Source organism: Berghia stephanieae, chromosome 6 (genome assembly GCF_034508935.2).
Source record: "Berghia stephanieae isolate SIO BIC M18660-M18661 chromosome 6, UCSD_Bste_1.3, whole genome shotgun sequence".
NCBI classification, from domain to species: Eukaryota; Metazoa; Mollusca; class Gastropoda; order Nudibranchia; family Aeolidiidae; genus Berghia; species Berghia stephanieae.
The window spans coordinates 42,331,890-42,355,406 of NC_088365.1; the positions used below are offsets into that span (position 1 = coordinate 42,331,890).

A 23,517-nucleotide genomic window follows, 5' to 3' on the forward strand; every position below is an offset into this window, starting at 1 on the left:
TAAATGCTTAAGAAGACATCCTACAATCAGCATTAAAAAAAAAATTATTTTCTTTTAAAAATCTGCAGTTCAAGAAAAGAGTCTGTATCAACTCAAAAAGCATGCGTTCCACCATATTCAAGATGCTTTAAAAAAGACATGAAGTGTAGTGAAATCTGGTTATTTTTTTTTAAATACTTGAGATTCTATGTAGTACAATATCCACTAAATGTACTCAAAACGCCTACAAAGGGTCCCTTGCCAAAAGCAACACTAACATAACCTTTCAGGTGATACTCCTACAGAGACAATGCTATTAATGACCAGGTACTTATTTTACACCTGAGTACTGTGAGAGAATGTGAGCAAAGAACCTTTTTCCAAGGACTCAACTATATGCCACTCAAATTGGAATTCACATCCCACACCTTCCAATCTCAAAGCATGTATCATACCACTAGAACACATAGCTGTACACTATAATTATTTCTATGGAAATCAACATTTTAAAAACTGATTCTCCTCTAAAAGTTTTGTTGGAAAATCCGAACCTGGCGGGAGAAAATCTGGTTTTGACCACAAAGGGGTCCCAATAGCTCAGTTGGTAGAGCACTTGCATCACACACAAAGGGAATTGGTTCAATCCCCGATGAGTCGAGATTTTTTTCTGACCCCTTTATCCACCCAGCTCAGCAGTGACTGGGTGCCTGGCTGTTTTGTTTATTTTTTTAAACAACTAAAAAACCGGGATAGGAGTGTGGTGGCTGACAGGATAAGGTATGGCACTGTCATCCAGTTGACCCAGGTTTTAGTCCTGTTTTCAAGATCTTGTTTTCTTGAACAAGAAACTAAGTCCCTATTGCTTGTTTTGCACTGCACTGTGGCTGATGGTAGGACTATTTCAAAGACAAATTTCTTAACAACCTTTTATCACCTTGATTTAGGACAAAGAATAACCATTATATGGTACCTTGAAAAATGGAGGTAAAAAAGCATGGGAAATCTCGTTATATAGTGAGCTGTGCAGATGTGGGAACGCAACACTTAATTACCACAAACAACCACAAGCAACTCACCTGTAATCCCAATAAATTGTCCTGCATAAAATTACTGGCATAGATACGAATAGCTTTCTGCAGGTGTAGTTGTCTCCCATTTGGGGGTGGGTCCTGATTTGTGTTCAGCATTAGAATTTTCTTACTGTGAAGAAAGAAAACAAAATTATTTTTGAAAGATTGGTAAGTAAAATCGTTCAACTTTTTCACACATGATCGATCCCTTAATTCAGAAGGTGATTTTTCAGCAAATAAAACTATTTATGTATTTAGGTGTATTTCAATATCTTCATTTCCAAACCGAATTCAGTATAAACTTGATAGAGCTAGAATAATTCAAACATACTGGCTTCAAGCAAGACCTCTGTCAAAATCTTGAGAAAATGAAGTTAAAGTTTGTAGAGAAGTAAAGCAAACAAAAGCAAATTGCAAGAGAACAGGACAAAACACATCCTTTGTTTGAGTGCCTAATGATTATAAATTCCAAATTCAATTCACTGAAAATGTGAGGAGTACAACATTTAAACTGATTTTTTAAATATTGCTAAAATTTAACTTTCACTTAAAATAGGTTCATCTAACAAGCCAATGAAAATAGACTGAGTGGACTGAGAAATAAATCACATATAGCAAAACTCATATTCTTTACATTTCATTTAATATATGTAAAATTCAAGACAAAAAAAAATAAAGAAATCGATTTTTTAAATCATAATAATAATAATACTAATGTATCCAAGTCTCATCTGGCAATGCTCATATTAACCACTGAGACCAAACGCCTTCATAAAATAAAAGAATAATGAAAATTGGAGTGATCTAGGTGAATCCTCTCCTACCTGATTTATTTCAATGAGTTTTTCCTCACCTTTGGAATAAAATCCTTCAGTTTTCTATGCCTTTAAAGATTCTCTTGTGTTTTGAAGAAGGCCTTCATTGATTTGGGGTATCCTTTCTCTTTTAGATACCTCTCAACACTTCCTTTTTTTAATACAATCCAGTGTGGATAGTTCATATTCAGATTTAACAATTTGGACCAAAATTTTTTTTAAAAATCACTTAGGAGTAAATTCTATTTCCTCGGTTCAATTTTTCTCCCTTCTAATTTGTCTAATTAATATCCGGTTTTAGATTAGTCCAATACTGCTCACAGTTGCTTTCAATGTTAATTTTTTTTCTTTTGATTATCGGTGAAAATCTGCATTTCATCTGGTTTTGGAAGTACAGTGGAGTCCATTTATAACGAGTCCTGGAATAACGAGAAGTCTGTTGTAACGGCATCTTTCTAAAACCCTGTTTTTTTTCTTCTTTATCTTTGTAAAAAAAGTATCGCTATAACGCAATCGGACAAATACGCGAGTCGGTTATAACGGAATAGTGCTGTTGACTGCTGCTGTTGTGTACAACGCAAAAGCGAATAAAACCTGGTCGGTTACGAAATGACATAATGCGTCGATGGTGTGTATAGCGAATGGGATATCCTCAGTGTGCAAACAAACAATGAAGACTGCGTGGAATGAGTTAGGAGGGGAGGGGGAGTTGGAGGGGTAGAGAGATAAGGTAGGCGCATCGCATGAAATACGCTAGCAGTGTTTGCTGTTAGGCATCGTTTACAAGAGCCTGATGTTAGGCAAGATGACTAGATGTAATCACTTACACCAGTACAATGGCTCTCACTTCTTTGATTACGATGGGGGATGAGTTGTAGGCGGGAGGGGGGGGGGGGGCTGTAACCTTACAATGGACCGAATGAATGCGAGTAGAGGGCATGAGATGTGCAAGCGAGCGGAACAAACTCACGACGTAATGGGATGGGGGCGACATGGTGGTGTTATACGATGCCTTGGGTAGGGGAGAACGCAATTTGCGAGTCCTTTCTTTCTTATTGCCAACGCCGAGCAGTCAACATCGCTAGCGCTAGTCAGTTTTAATTTAATTATCATCAGTACCAGTCAAGACATATCCTTGTTCAATACACCTTTATAATGGCCTCTAACTCTAAATCATTTATCAAGAAACGTAAATGTTAAACTCTTGAGAACAAAGCTATGTTGATTGAAAAGGTCGATAAAAAGATCCGAACAAAAGCAGAAATTTGTCGGCCGCATGACATCGCTTCAAGTACCTTACACACCATCTTGAAAGATAGAGAAACCATCATGGCGGCGTATACCAGTGGACGATTCCAGCAGGAAAGGAAGAAAATAAGAAAGCCCGATTTTGAAGACGTCGACCGCAGTTTGTTGTTATGGTTCAACCAGGCTAGGAGCCTCAGTGTCCCGATTTCAGGCCCCATCTTAATGGAAAAAGGCAATGAACTTGCAAAAACCCTAGGACACCAGAACTTTTACATGAGCATTGGTTGGTTGAATCGCTTCAAGGCCAGACACGCCATTTCAATGAAAGTTGTTTGCGGCGAATCAGCTTCAGTGTCGACTGAAACTATTGATAGTTGGAGGAAAGGTCAGCTGCAAGAAATCCTGAGGAAATACCAGCCCGGTGAAATCTTCAACGCGGACGAAACTGGGCTGTTCTACAAGTGCCTGCAAACCGCACGCTTGCGAGACAGGGAGAGGTGTGCAGCGGCAACAAGATTCCAAAGGAGAGAATCACACTGTTAATCGCTGCCAACATGAATGGGACGGAGAAGTTGCCACTCCTCACAATAGGGAGGTTCGAGAAGCCGCGGTGTTTTAAAAACATTAAAGCTCTTCCAACAGAGTACAAATTCAACAGAAAGGCGTGGATGACAAGTACGATCTTCGAGCAATGGGTGCGGAAGCTAGATAGAAAGTTTGTTCTGCAAGGAAGAAGCGTCGCATTCATTGTGGATAACTGCTCTGCGCACCCACATATGACTGATTTGAAGGCCATCCAACTGTTTTTCCTGCCGCCAAACACCACAAGTGTACTACAACCCTGTGACCAGGGGATTATCCAATCGTTTAAAGTACTCTACAGAAAGAGGGTACTAAAATGACTTATTGCCACCATGGACAAGGATGGGAGTGCCGACAGCTACTTAAAAATGAGTGTGTTGGATGCAATGTACACCTCTGCTTCTGCATGGAACGATGTCAAGATGGAGACCATTGCAAAATGCTTTCGCCACGCAGGATTCAAAATCACCCCAACTACTCTGTCTCCAACCGTTGATTTGGACAATGATCTGTCAGTATCAGACGCCGCGCACGATATTGTACCCATCAACGATCGCACCGATATCGACAACCTTTTGACAGACTGAGAGACATAATGCCTCTGAATATGACGGCCAATGAATATCTGTCAGTGGATGAGAGTTTTACTCCAATAGAGGAGTTGTCAACTTCTGACATAGCACAATGTGTAACTGGAGAGAGTTCAGAAATAACAGAAGAGGAAGACACAACAGAAGAAGTCGCCATCATTCCATCAAAAGCAGCACTGCAGGCATTTGAAGTGGTTCGCCAGTTTTGCATGCAGCAAGAAAACGGCATGTCAGTGCTAGGGAGCATCAACATCCTAGACAATTTCATCAATGACGTTGCCACCAGTAGAAAGAAACAGTCAACAATTGACTCTTTTTTCAAACCAAAATCCATGATATAAGAACAAGTGTTTTTTTTATATGATAATCTTTATTACCTATGCTATGTATCATGAATTTGCCTAAGATCTCGAGATTTGAATGAGTGGACGAATGTGGTGACTTAATGTATGTTAGAATTTGATTCTGATTGTTAATATTTTTAAAATTCATGTTAATTTTTTAATTGTCTGTCTGGAGTGTTGGGTGTGTGATTGAATTTGTATTTTGTTAGATGGGATAAATAAAACTGGAACAATCCCCTCCCATAATGTACCAAAAAAAAACATACCCCCCCCCCCCCCAAAAAAAAAAAACAAAAAAAAAAAACACAAAAAAAAAAAACAACAAAAAAAAACAAAAAAAAACAACAGATTCTTAATTGATCAACTATACTTAATGCCCAACAGTCATGTTCAACGATATCACTATCAGGGGAGATAATACAAAGAATAATTATAACCCAATACCTAGAGTAGGCCCGCGTAATTATTTCCCTTGAGTTTATTACATGATCTCTTATGAGAATCCTGCTATAACGGATTTTTCGCACCAGTCCCATACATCTCGTTACAACAGGATTCCACTGTATTATGCAATCTTTGAATAACATTTCTATTCAACAAGTTCAAAACAAAACCAGTGGTTATGTATGCTTTTACTAAAAATGATAGGGTTTTCCAAGAACAAGTGTAGAATATATCATTATAGAATTTTCCAATACTGAAATAATTTCAAATTTTTGATCAAATTAATTTTCTAACACAGTTGTACATTGCATCTTGTTGGAAAGGAATGAGATTTATAAATAATCCACTTGTCCCCATAAAGATTCAAACTAAAAATCTCTTTAATTTTTTTAAAAGCGTGTTAATTATAGTATCATCAACAAACCCTGATTTATTAAAGAATTTATTTTTTAAATCAAAAGTTACTCTATTCTAAAAAAAGAAAAAAAAATGAACATGAGCACAACCTATTTATATCTTTTACTGAACAAAAATGTCTATTTTCATCTTGAAATGTAGCTTAAAACCGCATCTATTCTCTTTCAACTAATTCTCTAAAGGGGATAGAAAAATCATTTAAACATATTGAAATCTGACCTGAGTTGGTCGACCACCTCGTACAGCCTGACCAGTTTGGTCCTCTCTATCTGAGCAGTGCGATAGTTATATACAGTCTCTCCAAGGCTGAAATTAGTGATATAATACAAGAATAATTAGAGGACTGACACCAGTCAATGGGATTGATGACAAAGTAAACAAAAAAAAAAAACAAATATGTTTTACCAGGACTTTTGATAAAATATTGAAAAGAGAATTGATTACAAAGAAAATAACAGAATGATACAAGCCATAGGAATTCGTGATGCGTCCATGCAGACACTTTAATAAAACATGAACACATAATGTAACAAAATAACTTGAAAATGGTTGTAGAAAGAATTCAACTAAACAATATAAAAAGCATAAGTTTCACAAGGTTTGGGAGTTTTCATAAATCCTATAATATTAATCTTTGCACCACATTACATTATACAGTATCAACTATTCACTTTTTTCAAAATCTTATTACGCGCGTGAGTGAGAGAGAGAGAAAGAGAGAGAGAGAGAGAGAGAGAGAGAGAGAGAGAGAGAGAGAGAGAGAGAGAGAGAGAGAGAGAGAGAGAGAGGAAAGAGAGAGAGAGAGAGAGAAAGAGAGAAGAGAGAAAAGAGAAGAGAGAGAGAAGAGAGAGAGAGAGAAGAGAGAGAGAGAGAGAGAGAAGGAGAAGAGAGAGAAGAGAGAGAGGGGGTCACAGCCTACCAAAGAGAGTCCACCATTGGCAAGTAATCTGGTAGAATTGCCTCGGCATCCTTTATACATATCTTCATTTTCTGTGAAGGACACAGTGAATATGAAATCAATGACAAAATCTGAAAATTGTCTATTTGTAAAGGAAAATTTTGTGAGATTCTTGAGTATATTGTATATGTTCCTACACCAACTAGAAGTTCAATCATGAAGAACTGAACAAAAGAGGAATAAGAAGAAGAAGAAGGAAAAAGAGGAGAAATAAGAAGAAGAAGAAGAAAGAGAAGAAGAAGAAGAAGAAGAAGAAGAAGAAGAAGAAGAAGAAGAGAAGAAGAAGAAGAAGAAGAAGAAGAAGAAGAAGAAGAAGAAGAGAGAAGAAGAAGAAGAAGAAGAAGAAGAAGAAGAAGAAGAAGAGAAGAGAGAAGAGAAAAAAAAAATATTTCAAAGGTGACAGATTTTGCCAACTTTTGACAGTTCTGGAATAAATACAGTTATGACAATAAAGTGACAATAGGTGGAATAAAATCATGAAGTCTACATCCTCAGACAACCAAATGGCTCGGGAAATTAATATACAGAGATGCCAATTTGAAATTTATCCTGCAGGAATATTGAGACATTCCTCAGAGGAATATCAAAGTCGAAACAGGAATATTTGCATTGGAATTCCAATCTATTTAGAACCGTTAAATATTTGTAAATAGACTGAATGTCGCCAACTACCTCGAATTCCTTTTTGTCGCATTAAATAAAATTCAAAAATTGAAAAAAGGCTCAAAACATGAAATGAATAGCTCTGTTGGTGGTGGAAACAATACAATGATGATGCAGAGGTAGTAGTGATGTAATCATGTAGTGGTTGTAATAGTGATGATGATGAAATAGTGGTTGTAGTATTGGTGCAGTGATGATGATAATGATGATGATGTGCGGAAGGTTTACATTGTGATGTTACTGAAGACAATGATGTGGTGGTGATTTTAGTAGTGGTGATACTGATGATGTGGTTTTGATTGTGGTATTTATGGTGGTGATAGTAGTTTTGGCTGTTGTCGTGGTGATGAAGATATGTGATGGTCATGACTGTAATAATGATTAGTAGATGTTGTTTTAATAACGGTGATGATGATGGTGGTTTATGGTGCTGGCAGTGATGACGATGTGCAACATTGTTGTGATGACACACAGGAAGTGGTGGAGACCATTAAAACCAAATCATATTACCAGAATTTGACACAAGTTGCTTATAACCAGGAACTGTTAGCTCCAGACTGTGAAATTCTCTGGAATAATTGAAACTTAATCAATTTACAACAGTTTTTGGGTGTGGCATGATTATGCCATTCCTGGCATAGTGACACTCACCTCATATATTTGTACAATAGGAGGCTTACTATTCCTGAGTTCTGCCATCTTGTCTCTTCTTTCCAACATACGTCGACATGATTGGCATGTTCTCATGTGTGACTCTCCATCATTGGAAATCAGAGAGTTCAGACTTGTATTGCTATTTGTACGTTTCAAAAAACCATCACCACTGAATGAATGGGATGGGTTGACTAGTTTTTCTGTGATGAAAAAAAAAATCATATACACACACACACACACACACACACACACACAACACAATATATATATATATATATATATATATATATATATATATATATATATATATATATATATATATATATATATATATATATATATTTAATCATTGCAAACCTGGTTTTCTTTCTAAAAGTCAGAATAAAAAAAAATAAATCTACATCTGTTGATTGAAAAATTTAAATATTTTTTTTTTAATTACCTAAAAAAAGCTTTTCCTTATCCCTGTCAATTTTTCTCTTCCTCTTTTAAGACATTTTAAGGTCACAATTCACGCTGTATACCCTATGAAATAATGATAACATGTTTTTATTTCTTCTTCTTTCTAAACTTTCCAGACCAGCTATTTTCAGTAGTTCTTGACAACCACAATCAGACTGTGAAACAGACTTCTTGATGCAGCAGGCTGCTTCTATCGATACCACAATTTATAAATGTCTTTAGGATAAAAAAAAACCTATGCAAACTTTGGACTGGTCCCCGTAATTAGGGTTACCATATAACTGATGATGATGATGATGATGATGATGATATGATGTATTTTTGTTGGCATTTAGTCCTCTTTGTATTTGTAATAATCCATTTTTGAAGTTCCAATAATCCCTCACAAAACCATAACTGGACCGTATCCATAATTAGGAAGCTCCACAGTTGTACCTAGATGATATCTTTCATCTTTGGAATGATAACACTGCATTTCTCCTGTCTTCAAAGAGAGTCTCATCACTAAAATGAAAGTTCCATTTACTCGAGTTCCACTTATAGTTTGTTCTTTTCATTAAGCATAGGACTCATTTATAGTTTGTAAAACCACAATCTTTTTCAAAAAAAACCCTAATCAACAATGCAAACATGAACATCAAGTCAAGCATAAAAGCAATTTCTTTCATGAACAGCAACAATTATTTCATCCTTTCCCATTGTTATATTACAATGTTTCCCTTCCAAAGTACAATCTGCTACTGTGCCAGTACCAGTCAAGTGATCTTTCCTGATAATAGAATACACTGACCTTCAGATCACATTATTTTTTTTTTTTTTATAATCTCTGTCAAGGAAATACTTGCTTCCACATGACCAATAAGTTGTGCTCTGCTTTCATTGTTGAGATGTTGCATTGTGACTAGTTGTTGTTTAAGGGGACACTGGGGTGGCAACTTTTATCCATTTTGGCACCAAATACCAAAATTAAGTTATTTACATTTTTAAATACCTCGAACATCAAACGTTTAACTTGAACCAGAAACAACTAGAATAAGTGGATAAAATTACTTAATTTCATGGCTTATCCAAAAAATCTCCCAATACCAAAATTAATCCCTTAGTAACAATAGTTCCATTAATCAGCACTTTCATGTCAATCATCATTGGAAGGTTACATTAAAACCTGAAATATGATATAAAATATCCAAAGATGTATTAATCCAATACTTGAAAATTCCCACATCTGAATTTCCTCTTTCAGCTTTAACTGTTGGGTTCCTCCCCCCCCCCCCCCCCCCCCCCCCCCCCCCCCTTCAAATTGGTATATTTTGACGTAAAAAAGTCAACTTCTTTAATAGTTTTTAAGCCATTTATCTAAATTATACACTAGCAATTTTTTCTTTTTTGATATTTTGAATTTTTTAGTTTTTGTTCAAAATTTTTTGTCCTAAACTTTGCAAATTTTTATGCTTTTTTTCACCCTCCTAGAATTCTACATGAACAAAGTGAAAACAAAGTATTTGTGCAATTTTAAAGATAATTACTCAATTATTTATTGAGCCTTTGTCTTTTTTTAAAATGGCAATAATCCAAGATGTCCAACAACAATTTCAATTTCCATGGCGATGGGTGAATATTTTTTCATGACCTCAACACCTTATTAATTTTATTTATATCATCATTATTATAAAAATGAAATTTTTTGGTATTTACATCGCAAGTCCCCTTAAAGTTGGAGATATATTTTCAATGCCACCCATGGTTCAGTAAGACTTATAAAACTGTGGTCTTCTTAAATTTATGATTTACCACCATTTGTTAGATGAAAACAACATAAGTTTAAGTTGTTTTCAGCTAACACAAATAATGGTGATTTGAAATCTAAAAATGCATAATTAGAAATTTGAAACATTAAAAAAAAGTGACTGGCAGTATAAAAAATTCATAAGTATAGAATTAATAGCAATAGGCTTGCAATACTGATGATGGTATCAATCGAAAAAAAACCCAATCAATTCCTTGTCTGATGATAAAACTGTTGACACATTATCACCAGTTCAGTACCTATCGACTAAGTATATATTTATGTCCAACAGTATATAGCAAATCTAACAAAGAGCCAAGTAAAACCTTTTAAAGTACAAAGGCATCAATTTAAAATAAATATTCCATCATAATATGAAACTTACGACCATAAGAAAAAGACATGAACTGTGAGCATCGATCACACATGATTCCCCCACAGAGTCGACAGTGATGTCTTCGTGTGAGCAGGTTAAAAGAGCGGCCACAAGAAAGACAGGCAGGTACCTCATTGTCTGGTACCCACGTTACCAGGTTCTTCTCAAAGGCTGGGGATGTCAAATATTATAGTTTCTAAAATGATTTCCATGTCAACAAAATCTACAACAAAACAAAACAAAAATGTACCCATAAAAATCAACAACTGACCAATAGATAATAAACAATATGAAATGCAAAATTGAAAGCCACTGCCCGCACATTGTGTGTGTCTATATAGATATATACACACACACACACACACACACAAACATCCAATTAACAGCGATATCTCAACAGACAAAATGACCTTAGCCTCACAGAGAATCTTTTTTTAGAATCCTATATAAATTACAAACAGGAGTTACAAAACATAATAATAAACTATTCTTCTATAGCGCTAAATGCCGAAACCTCAAAGAGCTTTACAATATCACTTTAACAAACCATATACACACCCATATCATGCCAAAAGACATATACACAAGTTGCATAACTATGCAAGTTTTACCAAATGAAATGAAAAGTGACACTTAACAATTGAGAACCAGAAAAAAAAAAAATAAAACGAATAATTAACTCATCAAACAGAAAACATCTGGAAAAGATAAGTTTTCAGCTTTTTCTTAAAATCTTCCGGTGCTGCTCGCGACCCTTAGTGACAAAGGAAGAGAGTTCAAAATGGAAGGTCCTGCTTTATACAAAGGTCTATCGCCCGAAATTAGTAACGCGTAACACTGTTCCACATGACGCAAAGCCACATGAATGCTAGACGGGATGACAGACTTATACAGCTGCATATCATCAGCATACATGTGATAATTCACTCCATGGGGCTCAATGATGCGTCTAAGGGACATACTGTACAGAGTATAGAGCACTGGACCTAGGACCGAGCCTTGTGGAACACCAAAGTTCAATGGTAAGTCAATTGACTGCTTGCCATCAATCAAGACAGATTGTGTTCTATTTACTTAAGATATGACTTAAACCATTGAAGGTGGTGTCACTGATTCCAAAATTCTCAAAAAGACTGTGACATAGAATGGTGCGAATGGTGTGAAAGCTGCTGACAGGTCAAGTAAAGTCATTTTGGAAACTTCTCCTCTATCACAAGACAGTAATAAATCATTGAAAATTTTCAGTAAAGCAGTTTCAGGACTGTGATATTCTCTAAAAGCAGACTGAAATTTTTCAATTAAATTGTTAGACAGAAGGTGTGATTTTAACTGCTTAAAAACAATCTTTTGAACTTTAGAAATGAAGGGCAAATATGATATGGGTCAGTAGTTTTTTAAATCTCAGATCAAGGTTCAATTTTTTAAGAAGGGGTGAGAGTTGCTTTTTTAAGGCAGATAGGTATTATTCCTGAGCTAAGGGATTGATTAATAGTATAGGCAATTATATCTAAAGTCAAGTCAAGACATTTTAAATGAAGATTTGTTGGGATAGGATATATTGAGCAGGACTTAGGAGGAGACAGACGATATGATGACGTCACATACTTCAGATGAACTAAGACGTCACATACTTCAGATGAACTAACTGTTTTAAATTCAGTAAATAAGGGCCTTTATATGACATGCTAACAATCAAATTTTCTTCATTTTGACATGAGTCTAGCTCGATCTAATCTTAGCAATTTTTTCTTTAAAATAGTTTACAAACACACAGGGATTTAGAGGTGGAACATGAGTTAATTTTAATATTGTTATACAATCCCTTTTCAGTTTGTTAACACACTGATTATAAAAACAAGTCATTTTGGTTGTTTGTTTGAATCCATCTCCTTTCTGCAGTGTGCTGCCCATGTTTAGCATGCTGTACATCAGCGGTGATCCACGGCGCAGAAGGTCAATCTGGCACAATCCTAGATCATAGAGGCGCATAATGATCCAATACGACATGAAGACAGTCATTGTAGATTTCAAAATTCAGCAGGATTATTGTGCTCTTGGTGTTGGCAATTTTCAATTTTGATCTGATTGTTGAAGGCAACGATATCAATGGCCCGCAGGTTATGAGATGTTATTTGGCATTTTGGTCTACCTGGTCGCGGACTGTAGAAGGAGAATGTGATCATGTGGTCGTCAGCAATGCATCTGTCTGTCACTGACAAATCAGAAATATTTATTCCACCAGTAACTACCCAGTCAATAGTGTGACCCTTGTTGTCTGTTGGTCTTCTCACATGTTGATATAAATTGTGATTTTCATGTAGTGTAATTGCAGATATGCTGTAGTGATCTGATGTGGATTCAAAATGAAGGTTAAAATCTCCAAGGATAATTTATTATGGAGATTTATTTCAGTTTCAATGAGGTCTTCTAAGTTCTGAATGAATGCCTTGTGCGTTGACGAATTGCTACACGATGGTGGGGGTGATATATACAGATGAAGGTGGTGTTAAGTGTTGTCAATTTCAGGCATTCCATTGATGGATAATTAAGGTGTTAATTATGTGAGATTTATTTCGAATTGATCTTTCACTTGTCTTTTACTGTGGTTTAATAGATTATTCAATAAAGTATAATTGCCACCAGGGCTGGCGGAGTCGGTTATTTTTAAACCGTCTCCGACTCAGACTCCGACTCCAGCCTTGAAACCGACTCCGACTCTGACTCCTCAAGCATAGTATTAATAGGTAATAATATGCAACCAACACTCGCAGCTACTTTTAGCTTTTCCCCAGTATATGTATTATAACAATACAAGCCGCTTCATATTTGAAACTAGGACAAAAAAGGAACTGAATCTAGACAAAAAGGAAACTGAAACTAAGATATGAATAAAACTGTCATTAAGACCAACAAAAAGAGGAAAAGTGAAATTAAGACAATATTGAAACTGAAACCATTTATACTAAAATAAAGTCACTTCTCATGGTCTTATGGTTATCCCACTTTCTAATAACCTAACTTTAACATTGAAGAGTCAGCATCCCCACCCCTCCCTCTAGTCAGGTACGGGGTGATTGGCATTGATGCCAACTTAAATGTACAGCACGAGAGCATGAAGGTTGGGGAGGAAAGGGGGTTTTGGAAGCATAGTTCACCTTTAGCTAATACCAATGTAATTTTTTTCAAATTCTATAGGCCTGGATACTATCTATATCTAGTATCTAAAATATTACACATTGAATGATATAAAAATGCGGTGTGTCTTTTTTACGAAACCCGCCGAAACCCTGCAAAACCCGACGAATCCCGACAAAGTTATGGGAAGTAGGTGGCAGTGGGGAGTGAACCTAGAACTCAGGGAAGTGTACACCATTGGGGATTGAACCTGGGACTGGGTTTCGTAAAAAAGAACTAGTGCTTTTTTTACGAAACCCGCCTAAACCCGGAGAAACCCGACAATATCCAGCAACGTTATGGGAAGTAGACAACTGTGGGGAGTGAACCCGAGACTCAGGGAAGTGTACATCAGTCGGGAGTGAACCTGAGACTAAGGTTATCGACAGGTTTCGTAAAAAAGAATTAGTGCTTTATTACGAAGCCCGCCGAAACCCGACAATATCCGGCAAAGTTATGGGAGTTTGGCAACAGTGGGGGGTGATCCTGGGAATCAGGGCGGTGTACACCAGTGGGGAGTGAACCTGGGACTGTGTAAAAAGGATATCAGTGGGAAATAAACCTGGGACTAAGGGGAGATGGATACCATAGAAAGTTGATAGTTGGATATGGGAGTTGAGTACCAGAGGAGAATGAACCTGACACTGTAGGAGATGGGTGCCAGTGTGGAGTGAACCTGGGACTCAGGGAAGTGCACACCAATTTGGAGTTAACCTGGGACTGTGGGAGATGGATAACTGTGGGTATCCGAGCCGAATTATAGGAGTTGGGTACCAGAGGAGAATGAACCTGACACTATTTTTTTTGTTTGTTGCTTTAGGTCTCTTCCAACACAAATGAGGTTATATGAGAGACCGCTGAAACAAAAAAACAAGCAATCTAACAAAAATGGTACAAATGTAAATCAAAATCATAACCTAAAGATATCATAAGCTAAATTATAAATAACCAAGAACAAACAGGCAGAAGATTTACAGAAAAAAATATCCCCTGTCAAAAATACAATCACAAACCAAAGAAGCAGGATAGGCTAGTAAAGAGAAGAAGAAACGACATCACTATCGGATCGTACACCCATGCGAACATCATAGGTATATGATTCAAGGGTGATGCTCCCATCCAACCACCCGCAACCTGACACTATAGAAGGTGGGCGCCAGTGGGGAGTGAACCTGGGAGTCAGGGAATTGCACACCAGTGGGGAGTTAACCTGGGACTGTGTAAAAAGGATATCAGTGGGAAATAAACCTGGAACTAAAGGGAGATGGATACCATTGAAAGTTGAATCCAGATATGGGAGTTGAGTACCAGAGGAGAATGAACTTGACACTATAGGAGATGGGCGCCAGTGTGGGGTGAACCTGGGACTCAGGGAAGTGCACACCAATTGGGAGTTAACCTCGGACTGTGGGAGATGGATAACTGTGGGTATCCGAGCCGAATTATAGGAGTTGGGTACCAGAGGAGAATGAACCTGACACTATAGAAGGTGGGCGCCAGTGGGGAGTGAACCTGGGAATCAGGAAATTGCACACCAGTGGGGAGTTAATCTGTGAATATCTAAAAAAGGATATCAGTGAGAAATAAATCCGGCTTTATTCCCAATGGTATCCATCTCCCTTTAGTCCCAGATTTATTTCCTACTGATATCCTTTATACATATTCCCAGGTTAACTCCCCACTGGTGTGCAAGTCCCTGAGTCCCAGGTTCACTCTCCACTGGCGCCCACCTCCTATTGTGTCAGGTTCATTCTCCTCTGGTACCATACTTTCATATTCGGCTTCAACTTTCAATGGTATCCATGTCCCTTTAGTCCAAGGTTGATTTCCCACTGATATCCTGTTTACATAGTCCCAGGTTCACTCCCCACTGGCGCCCACCCCCTATAGTGTCAGGTTCATTCTCCTCTGGTACCAAGCTCTCATATCCGGCTTCAACTTTCAATGGTATCCATCTCCCATTAGTCCCAGGTTTATTTCCCACTGATATCCTGTTTACATAGTCCCAGGTTCACTCCCCACTGGCGCCCACCTCCTATTGTGTCAGGTTCATTCTCCTCTGGTACCAAACTCTCATATCCGGCTTCAACTTTCAATGGTATCCATCTCCCTTTAGTTCCAGGTTTATTTCCCACTAATATCCTGTTTACATAGTCCCAGGTTCCCTCCCCACTGGCGCCCACCTCCTATAGTGTCAGGTTCATTCTCCTCTGGTACCAAACTCTCATACCCGGCTTCAAATTTCAATGGTATCCATCTCCTTTAGTCCCAGGTTTATTTCCCACTGATATCCTTTTTTACATATTCCCAGGTTAAATCCCCACTGGTGTGTAATTCCCTGAGTCCCAGGTTCACTCCCCACTGGCGCCCACCTTCTATAGTGTCAGGTTCATTCTCCTCTGGTACTCAATTCCCATATCCGGCTTCAACTTTCAATGGTATCCATCTCCCTTTAGTCCCAGGTTTATTTCCCACTCATATCCTTTTTACGCAGTCCCAGGTTAACTCCCCACTCTTGTGCAATTCCCTGACTCCCAGGATCACCCCCCACTGTTGCCAAACTCCCATAACTTTGCCGGATATTGTCCACGGCGTCTAAACTGCACTATAAATCTGACCATTTAGTTTCCCGCTGTTCCGAGCGCCGACGTAACCTCACCCGACAGGTAACCGGGGTCAACAGCGGTCAGCTGATATCAATTCCCAGAACGTAGATTTGACGTGCATTGGGTGATACCAATGGATGATTTCCGTACCAATTAACCTCACGATCTTCGTGACGATGCAATTCCACCCAAAATGCAAAGAATTCTCGCAGACCTCCTCTTTCCATCGGTCCAATTTTTATTTCAATATCTCCAGTACTTATTCCACAAGCCGTGATTCAAATTCACCTATTTTTCTATAACATTTAAATAAAATTACTTGTAATTACCTCAGGACTCTAAAAAAACGTTGCTATAAACTTCAAATTTTTTTTGGTGTGATTCACAAGGCACAAGTTTTACTACGAAATGAGGTAAGTTTCATTTACTCTTCAGTTTTCATTATTTTGTAATGATTATTTTTCCGCGGTAGGTCAGGTAATAATGATATTACCTCTTTAGCCTTGTTCTTGAAACGTAATATTTCACTGCGATTTTATCGTTAATTATATTTTTATTTTTTATTTTTTTCAATGATGAGTTAATTTGATTTTTAAATTGCATAATTTGAATTATCTTGCTAATGTTTAATTTTAAATGACATTGTGTGTTGGGCCTCAACTTAGCTCAACTGCTTGTTAGAATTTTCCTGTCCCCCCCCCCCCTTTCTTTCACCAAATTGGGTGAAGTATTTGGTTTTTCTTTTTCCATTTTATGTACGCTGTTATGTATGCATGGATATGAGAAGTAATACAGAGTGTTTTAAAACTCATTTTATTCATTAATTCACTATATCATTGCTTACATCGCTCAGTCAATTTTGAATTTTCTCTTACAGCATGGACCACACAATTGCAAGTCATAACCAAGCAGTGAATTCACTATGTAGGACATGTGGTATGATTTGTTTAACACAGAAATAGAAACGTGCCCGCAAGAAACCATTTAAATGTTCAAATTATTCTAATGACATTCTTTTAGTCTATGGGACTGACACGGCATTGGACAAGCAAGGAGCACACTCATAATTTATGTGTAAAAAGTACACATTATAAAGCACATTGAACACACGACTCATTAGCTTCTTTGTATTTTCTCATTGCCAAGATGCTAATAATAAATAAATCAACCTTGAAACGGGTTGCACTTGCATGTTTGATATCGACAGAGTAGAATATAACAACAAACTCCAAAATGCAGGAGAGACTTTCAAATCTCATGCACGAGCCACTCACCCTCATGGATGGTCCTATTGCCTCTGAATTGGACAGAATACCGCATTACACAACAGGCTTACCACAGCAGGTCAGCAGGTGGTTCATTGGCAACCACTGCCACAAATACTTACAAGAAAAAGTCTACACGCAACTCACACTTCCAATTATCCAACAAACAAAGAACTGCACCCACGACCCACTCATCATTGACGACGCATGCAGTATTGGATTAATGTTCGACAATATAAACAAGGCCTATAGTCATGAGCACAACTTTATTTCACACACAAAATCGATCAAAGCAGACACAATCCAATATATTCAAAGTGCAATAAAACATTACTTGGATACATACAGAAAATATTTTCCAAACAAAATAATCACAAAACAACACCTCCTTGAGTACCACTGCATACCAACCATCACTCAATATAAGTTTGGACTTAGACTTCTTGGAGAACAAGGCACAGAGAGCTGTCACCAAACAACAGCAAAATTGGAAAAAAAAAGAGCATCCGGCATTATAAATGATACGGATAAAATGCGATTTGTCATCAACGCAATGCAGTTAAAGACCAGCCCCAATCTACACTGACGAGTTTGAATGCTCGTAGCGGATACATTTTTGTTGAGGAAAAATACGTTTTTTTGTGAGGAGAAGTATTTACATCTTGTCTTTATAATACATAAAATTGAGACAAATCCATAGCAACGTTTTTTTTTCTCTAATTTTTGAAATGTTGCACCCACTATATTTTTTGTGTAATTTGTTACCGTTAATTGATAACTTATATTGAGAAATCTAGTAATACTATGAAAAAATAAAAAACACACAGTAAAAGTAGAAAATATAAACTTTTATACCAAGTAGTGATATTTCAACTCATTCAATATGGGTGTCTAACAGACAATAAAACAAAACATTGTTAAATTGAGTGAAACGGCAATCCCCATTAGGTAAATTCCTCTCGGTGATTGACCGCTCACCGTGACCGGGTCAGCAGGTGTCAGGAACGGGATACCGTCTCAACTAAACTGTTGTCGTTGTGTACGCTGTGTGTCGGGTTTCGGCGGGTTTCGTAAAAAAACACTAGTTCTTTTTTACGAAACCCGCCGAAACCCAGTCCCAGGTTCACTCCCCAATGGTGCACACTTCCCTGAGTTCTAGGTTCACTCCCCACTGCCACCTACTTCCCATAACTTTGTCGGGTTTCGCAGGGTTTCGGCAGTTTCGTAAAAAAGACACACCCATAAAAATGCAATGTCTGAAAGTGGTAAGGAGTCGGAGTCGGGACTTCTAAAACCGACTCCGACTCCACCCTCAAACAACCGACTCCTACCGACTCCGACTCGCCACCATCATCATATTCACAAGTATTCATAGTCAGGCCAGATGAAATGATTAATGGACTGGTTTTAATAGTAGTCAGCATCGGTAGGGGTCGAGATCTACGGGTAGGGGTGGATGGGCAACGACTACCGACGGTCAGTATTGAGTGTTGTTTTCAATTGCCACCCCTACTACGACAGTGGTAAGAATTAAAAGAATAGTCTTCATAAAAACTTGTTGTATACACAATTAGTAGGATAAAAATAAATGTTTGTTTGAAATAGGGTGACTAAAATTTCTAGAAAGATCAGGTAAAAATATGTTCACATGGAGTGCTGTGTTGATAAATAAAAATGGTAAAATTTAAAGTTTCCAAAAGTTATCACAGGCTCCACTGTTTAAATATATATGTAAAAACTTGATGTAGAGAAACATTGATAAATCACAGATTCAACGATTCAAAAATCTAAACCATTACATAAAAATTAGTCCAGAAAACAAGCACAAAGTCACAACACTGAAAACACAACCACCGGCCAGGCGTGTTACAATGATAAAAAAAAAAATAATAATATACTAGTCTCACAGTAGATCAGTTTAAAATAAGACACAATCAACAATTCCTATCAATATCGCTTGGCTGAGACATTTAGAATTTGAAGGATACTCTTATTGTCATTAGAGTTGTCTTAAAACTGTGATTACGAGCTCACTACTTCAAACTACTTGAGTGTGGAGATCATGTTTTAGATTAGCAAATATGTTCTCAAATGAGTAGACATCTCATCTCTTTCTGATTACAATGCCACTCTAGGTTACCTGTCTTCGCTTGTAGATGTGAATTGATTTTAAGTTAAAGTTCTATTGATGTCGTTGGCATGTTTGCTAAACGTTACATACTATCCTCTCCATTAAAAGCTTAAATGTAATTACGTTTGTCATTGCTTCATTTAGTATATAATTAATCATGTCTTTATCTCCAGCTTTATAGTAGAGCCTTCAAACATTCTCCTTTCTTTATGGTGTACACTGTCACCTTTGTCTGCCCCATTCACTTCTTAGGGTGCTAACTAAAGCCACTGTGGAGAGCTAGAACAAACCTCCAAAAGAGATTCAAACAAGATACAAAAAATCCTTCTGAGAACTGCAACAGTGCAAATAGGCACCCAAACAGGCCAAATCAATTTTAGGAGAAAAAAATGAACATCACTTCCAACCCACAATAGGAAATGTTTTTTTACACAAACTACAAAAGCAGCTATCATAAGTCTATTACTATGACTATTATCTACAATAACTCATTTCACACAACACACACACTCACACATACACATAAACAAACAAACATTCAAACAACAATCATATATTTTAAAACTTCAAATGTCAGGATTTGATATAAGTGGATCAAGACAAATTTGGTAGCAATTAATTTTCGCCTTCCAAGATCTCAATAACACACCGAGTAGATCACTCAAATCACATACAAAACTAATGACATTCAATTCTGGATTCAATTCAGGTTTTTTTTCTTGTTTGTGTCTTTTGTTTTTTTTTTTTTGTTGTTGTTTTTTTTCTTTTAAATATAAAACCCAGAGGTGACTGAGTGGTAAGGTTTGTTAGATTTTGTGAATAGTACTTTGCAATAGATTAGGATCCTATTCAAGGGGTTAGAAGGGCAATCTTTACTATCACTACATCAACTGAGATAAACTCTGGCACAATTGACCTTGAAGAATCACATATATTTTCATCATAGATATGAGTTCATCAAATCCGACTGGAGTATGAAAAATGCATCACATGTAATCAAAATGTTTCTCTAGAAGATGAAATAAAATATTTTCAAGTTTCAAAGCAATTCAATACTTTGTCAAAATGTTGGTGACACGATGCCTCACCTCTTCTCTTTTTAGGATCTGTTGGTGCATCTGCACTGAGTAATTTGTCTAGTCGAATGAGAAGTTTGTTAGTCTCCACAACAAAATGGTCTACTCTGGCATCTCTCAAATTCTTGAAGGCATCTGTGTGATTTCTCACCGCTCCTGCAGATTGGTCCAAAAGTTGTTATAAGTGTGAGCAAGAACAAAAAGAGAAAAATGAAAAGATGATGTTCTGAAAAATGATTTTCAATTTTACCAATGTGATTATAAATAAAATTTGAGTTATGTATTCTTGAATTTTATTTAGTATTGATAAAGATGTAAATAAAAACAATTTTAGGAGACATATAATCAATATAATCATCATCAAAATGCAATTGAACCTTCCGATTAGTAATCCATGATCCAGTATCACAGAGAAAAGTGGGAAGTTGAAAAAATGAGATCAGAAATATTAGAGTTTTTAAAAGCCTTATTTGAGCCTTAGACGAAAGCCCCTCTATATCAATTTACAACTAACAAGTGTCTTTTTATTTCATAGGAATATTTACTTATTTATCTATCTATTCATTCAGTTTGTTGTTTGTTTTTTTTTTTTGTTGTTGAAAAAATTGAATTTAAGTACACTTTATCATTTCCCACAACTGTATCTTCAACCCACCAAGTTCTTGCTCCTCCCACCAAGAAGGGTCATATCCACTCAATCCTGCTAGCTGGTCAGGAGGTGATAATTGGCGGGAGTCTGAATAATCAGTCTCTACTTTGTCTCCCAAGATCCGCTTCTTAGCTTTATCAAAAAAACCTGGTTTATTAAAATAAAATCAGTTTAAAATAAAGGAAATCAAAGAATGGAATTAGGAAATTCACGAAACTTATATAACAATTAAACTCTGATCTCATTCATTGAATTGACTGTTCCTTATATATATATGTAAGTATATATATATATATATATATATATATATATATATATATATATATATATATATATATTTTATATATATATATAATATATATTATATATTTATGAGTATTGGTGGGTACTTGTAGGTACTAGAGTGTTCGATAATGTTGATGAGAGCATATAAAAATATATAAGGTCACTCACATCTTTTTTGCCGATACAATTGTTTCTATGTCCTCCATTTTGTCAGACAAAAATTATCCATAGCGTGTTTTTTCTTTTAGTTGAGTTTGATGTTGTTTATCTATTTTGAAATAATAAACAACATCGAACTGAACTAATAGAAAAAGCAAATGACGGATAATTGTTGACTGACGAAATGGAGGACATAGAAACAATTGTATTGGCAAAAAAAGCGTGAGTGACCTTATTTATTTATTCCTTTACATATATATATATATATATATATAATATAATATATTATAAGATAAATTTCAATTCAACTCTCAAATTCTAATTAAAAATGAGGTCAGTTCATGGGAGTGAATAACAGATTTTTTTTTTGGGGAGGGGGGGGGGGGGGGAAGCTGTTTTTGTTTTGCTTTTTTTCTGGTTTATTTTAACTTTGTGAAAAAATAGATATTTAAGCGTCATCTCGGGGAGTATATCATTGATTTAATAAAAATTTTCCATTTTGAAAAAAGGATCTTTTTAGAAGACATGAAAACTTACCTTTAAGCTGATTAAAAACAGCTTTGTCTTCTGAAGAGTGGGCTTCTTCAAAATGCCCCTGCAATTGTGAGACTGTTCCAAGATCTTTCATACAAATAGGGCATAGGAAGCCCTCAATGATGTCCCCGGACATTTTCTGATTTTATCCTATTCTACAATAAGTTGCAAGATGTCAATGCAGCTGTAGGCCTTTGAAATACTTTCATTAATTTCAATGGGTGACAAACTTGATGAAATTCTGGAAAAAGAAGCATGATCTTTGATTTAAAAAAAAAAAAAAACAACAACAACAAAACACCTCTATGGCGGTAATATGTGATTGAATAAATTATTAAAGAGGTCTAAAATAATATCATATTGAAATAGTTAAATGGTAGAATTTTACGTTCAGTGGTCACTGAGGCCAGGCTAGGTTCATGTCAGGGCTGCCAGATGCATGGTCAAATTGACTGAATTTGACCACAATGAGAATCATGTTTCTATTATTAATATTAATTTTAAAACTTTTTTTAAATCGCTTTTTTAAATTGCTTTTTTTTTTTATAATAACAATGTTTTTCCCAGTCCAGGCAATTTTTTAATCTCCAAAATTGATGAGTTTTTCAAGGGAGTCAAAGTGTATGTAGTTTTAAGCCGCGTGACATTCCATTAGTTCCTTTTGATGTTCCTTTGAAGTCAATATTGGTCAAAAGGAACTCGGACCATCTGGATGACTACATTCACAGTACCTTGGAAGGTTTGTGTAGAGTTTTTGCTATTTCTCAAGTTTTGGTCTTAATCTTTTCAAGCACTTTGTTTATCCACATTTTTACTGATATAATTTTGTCTATTTCAACAAAGTCATGCATTCCTGTTTTCCCTTCGCTTACATTCACTATCTTATACACATTATCTGCCATCAGCTATTTGTGATCTTCTTCTCCTTCTCCTCTTCCCCCCCCCCCCCCCTCCTAACCAAAATCTACTACACCTTCTTTTCACTTAGGAGACTGATGGGACTCACTTACTCACTGCACTCTTTTATTTCTCCTTACCGAGTTGTTTTAGCTCAAGATCTGCGAAAGTTGTTTTTTTCTGATGGCCCAAGGTTCTCACAGACTTCATTCCAAATTGCGGAAAAGGAGCCTGATGTTGTTATTGATATTGATATCGAATTTTCTATATTTCGATACAGTGTTGATTATTACATTTATCATGCCTATTGAACAATGTCCTGAGTCAGTAGATTTGTGTGCCACAAAGATTTC

At 36.4% G+C, this 23,517-nt stretch overlaps 1 protein-coding gene across 1 annotated transcript in view; it reads right to left on the minus strand.

Annotated features, from left to right (window-relative positions):
* The window catches only part of LOC144975046 (rabenosyn-5-like), a 31,842-nt gene that overhangs the window by 7,003 nt on the left and 1,322 nt on the right, over positions 1 to 23,517 (minus strand). Inside the window, exons 2-9 of the mRNA XM_078918722.1 lie at positions 22,271 to 22,508; positions 21,296 to 21,436; positions 20,653 to 20,796; positions 10,398 to 10,559; positions 7,762 to 7,964; positions 6,409 to 6,479; positions 5,709 to 5,795; positions 1,056 to 1,179 (exon numbers count right to left, since the gene is read on the minus strand). Of these exons, the coding sequence (XP_078774848.1) occupies positions 1,056 to 1,179; positions 5,709 to 5,795; positions 6,409 to 6,479; positions 7,762 to 7,964; positions 10,398 to 10,559; positions 20,653 to 20,796; positions 21,296 to 21,436; positions 22,271 to 22,403 (1,065 nt within the window). The 5' untranslated portion in view covers positions 22,404 to 22,508. The remainder of the gene's footprint in view (positions 1 to 1,055; positions 1,180 to 5,708; positions 5,796 to 6,408; positions 6,480 to 7,761; positions 7,965 to 10,397; positions 10,560 to 20,652; positions 20,797 to 21,295; positions 21,437 to 22,270; positions 22,509 to 23,517) is intronic.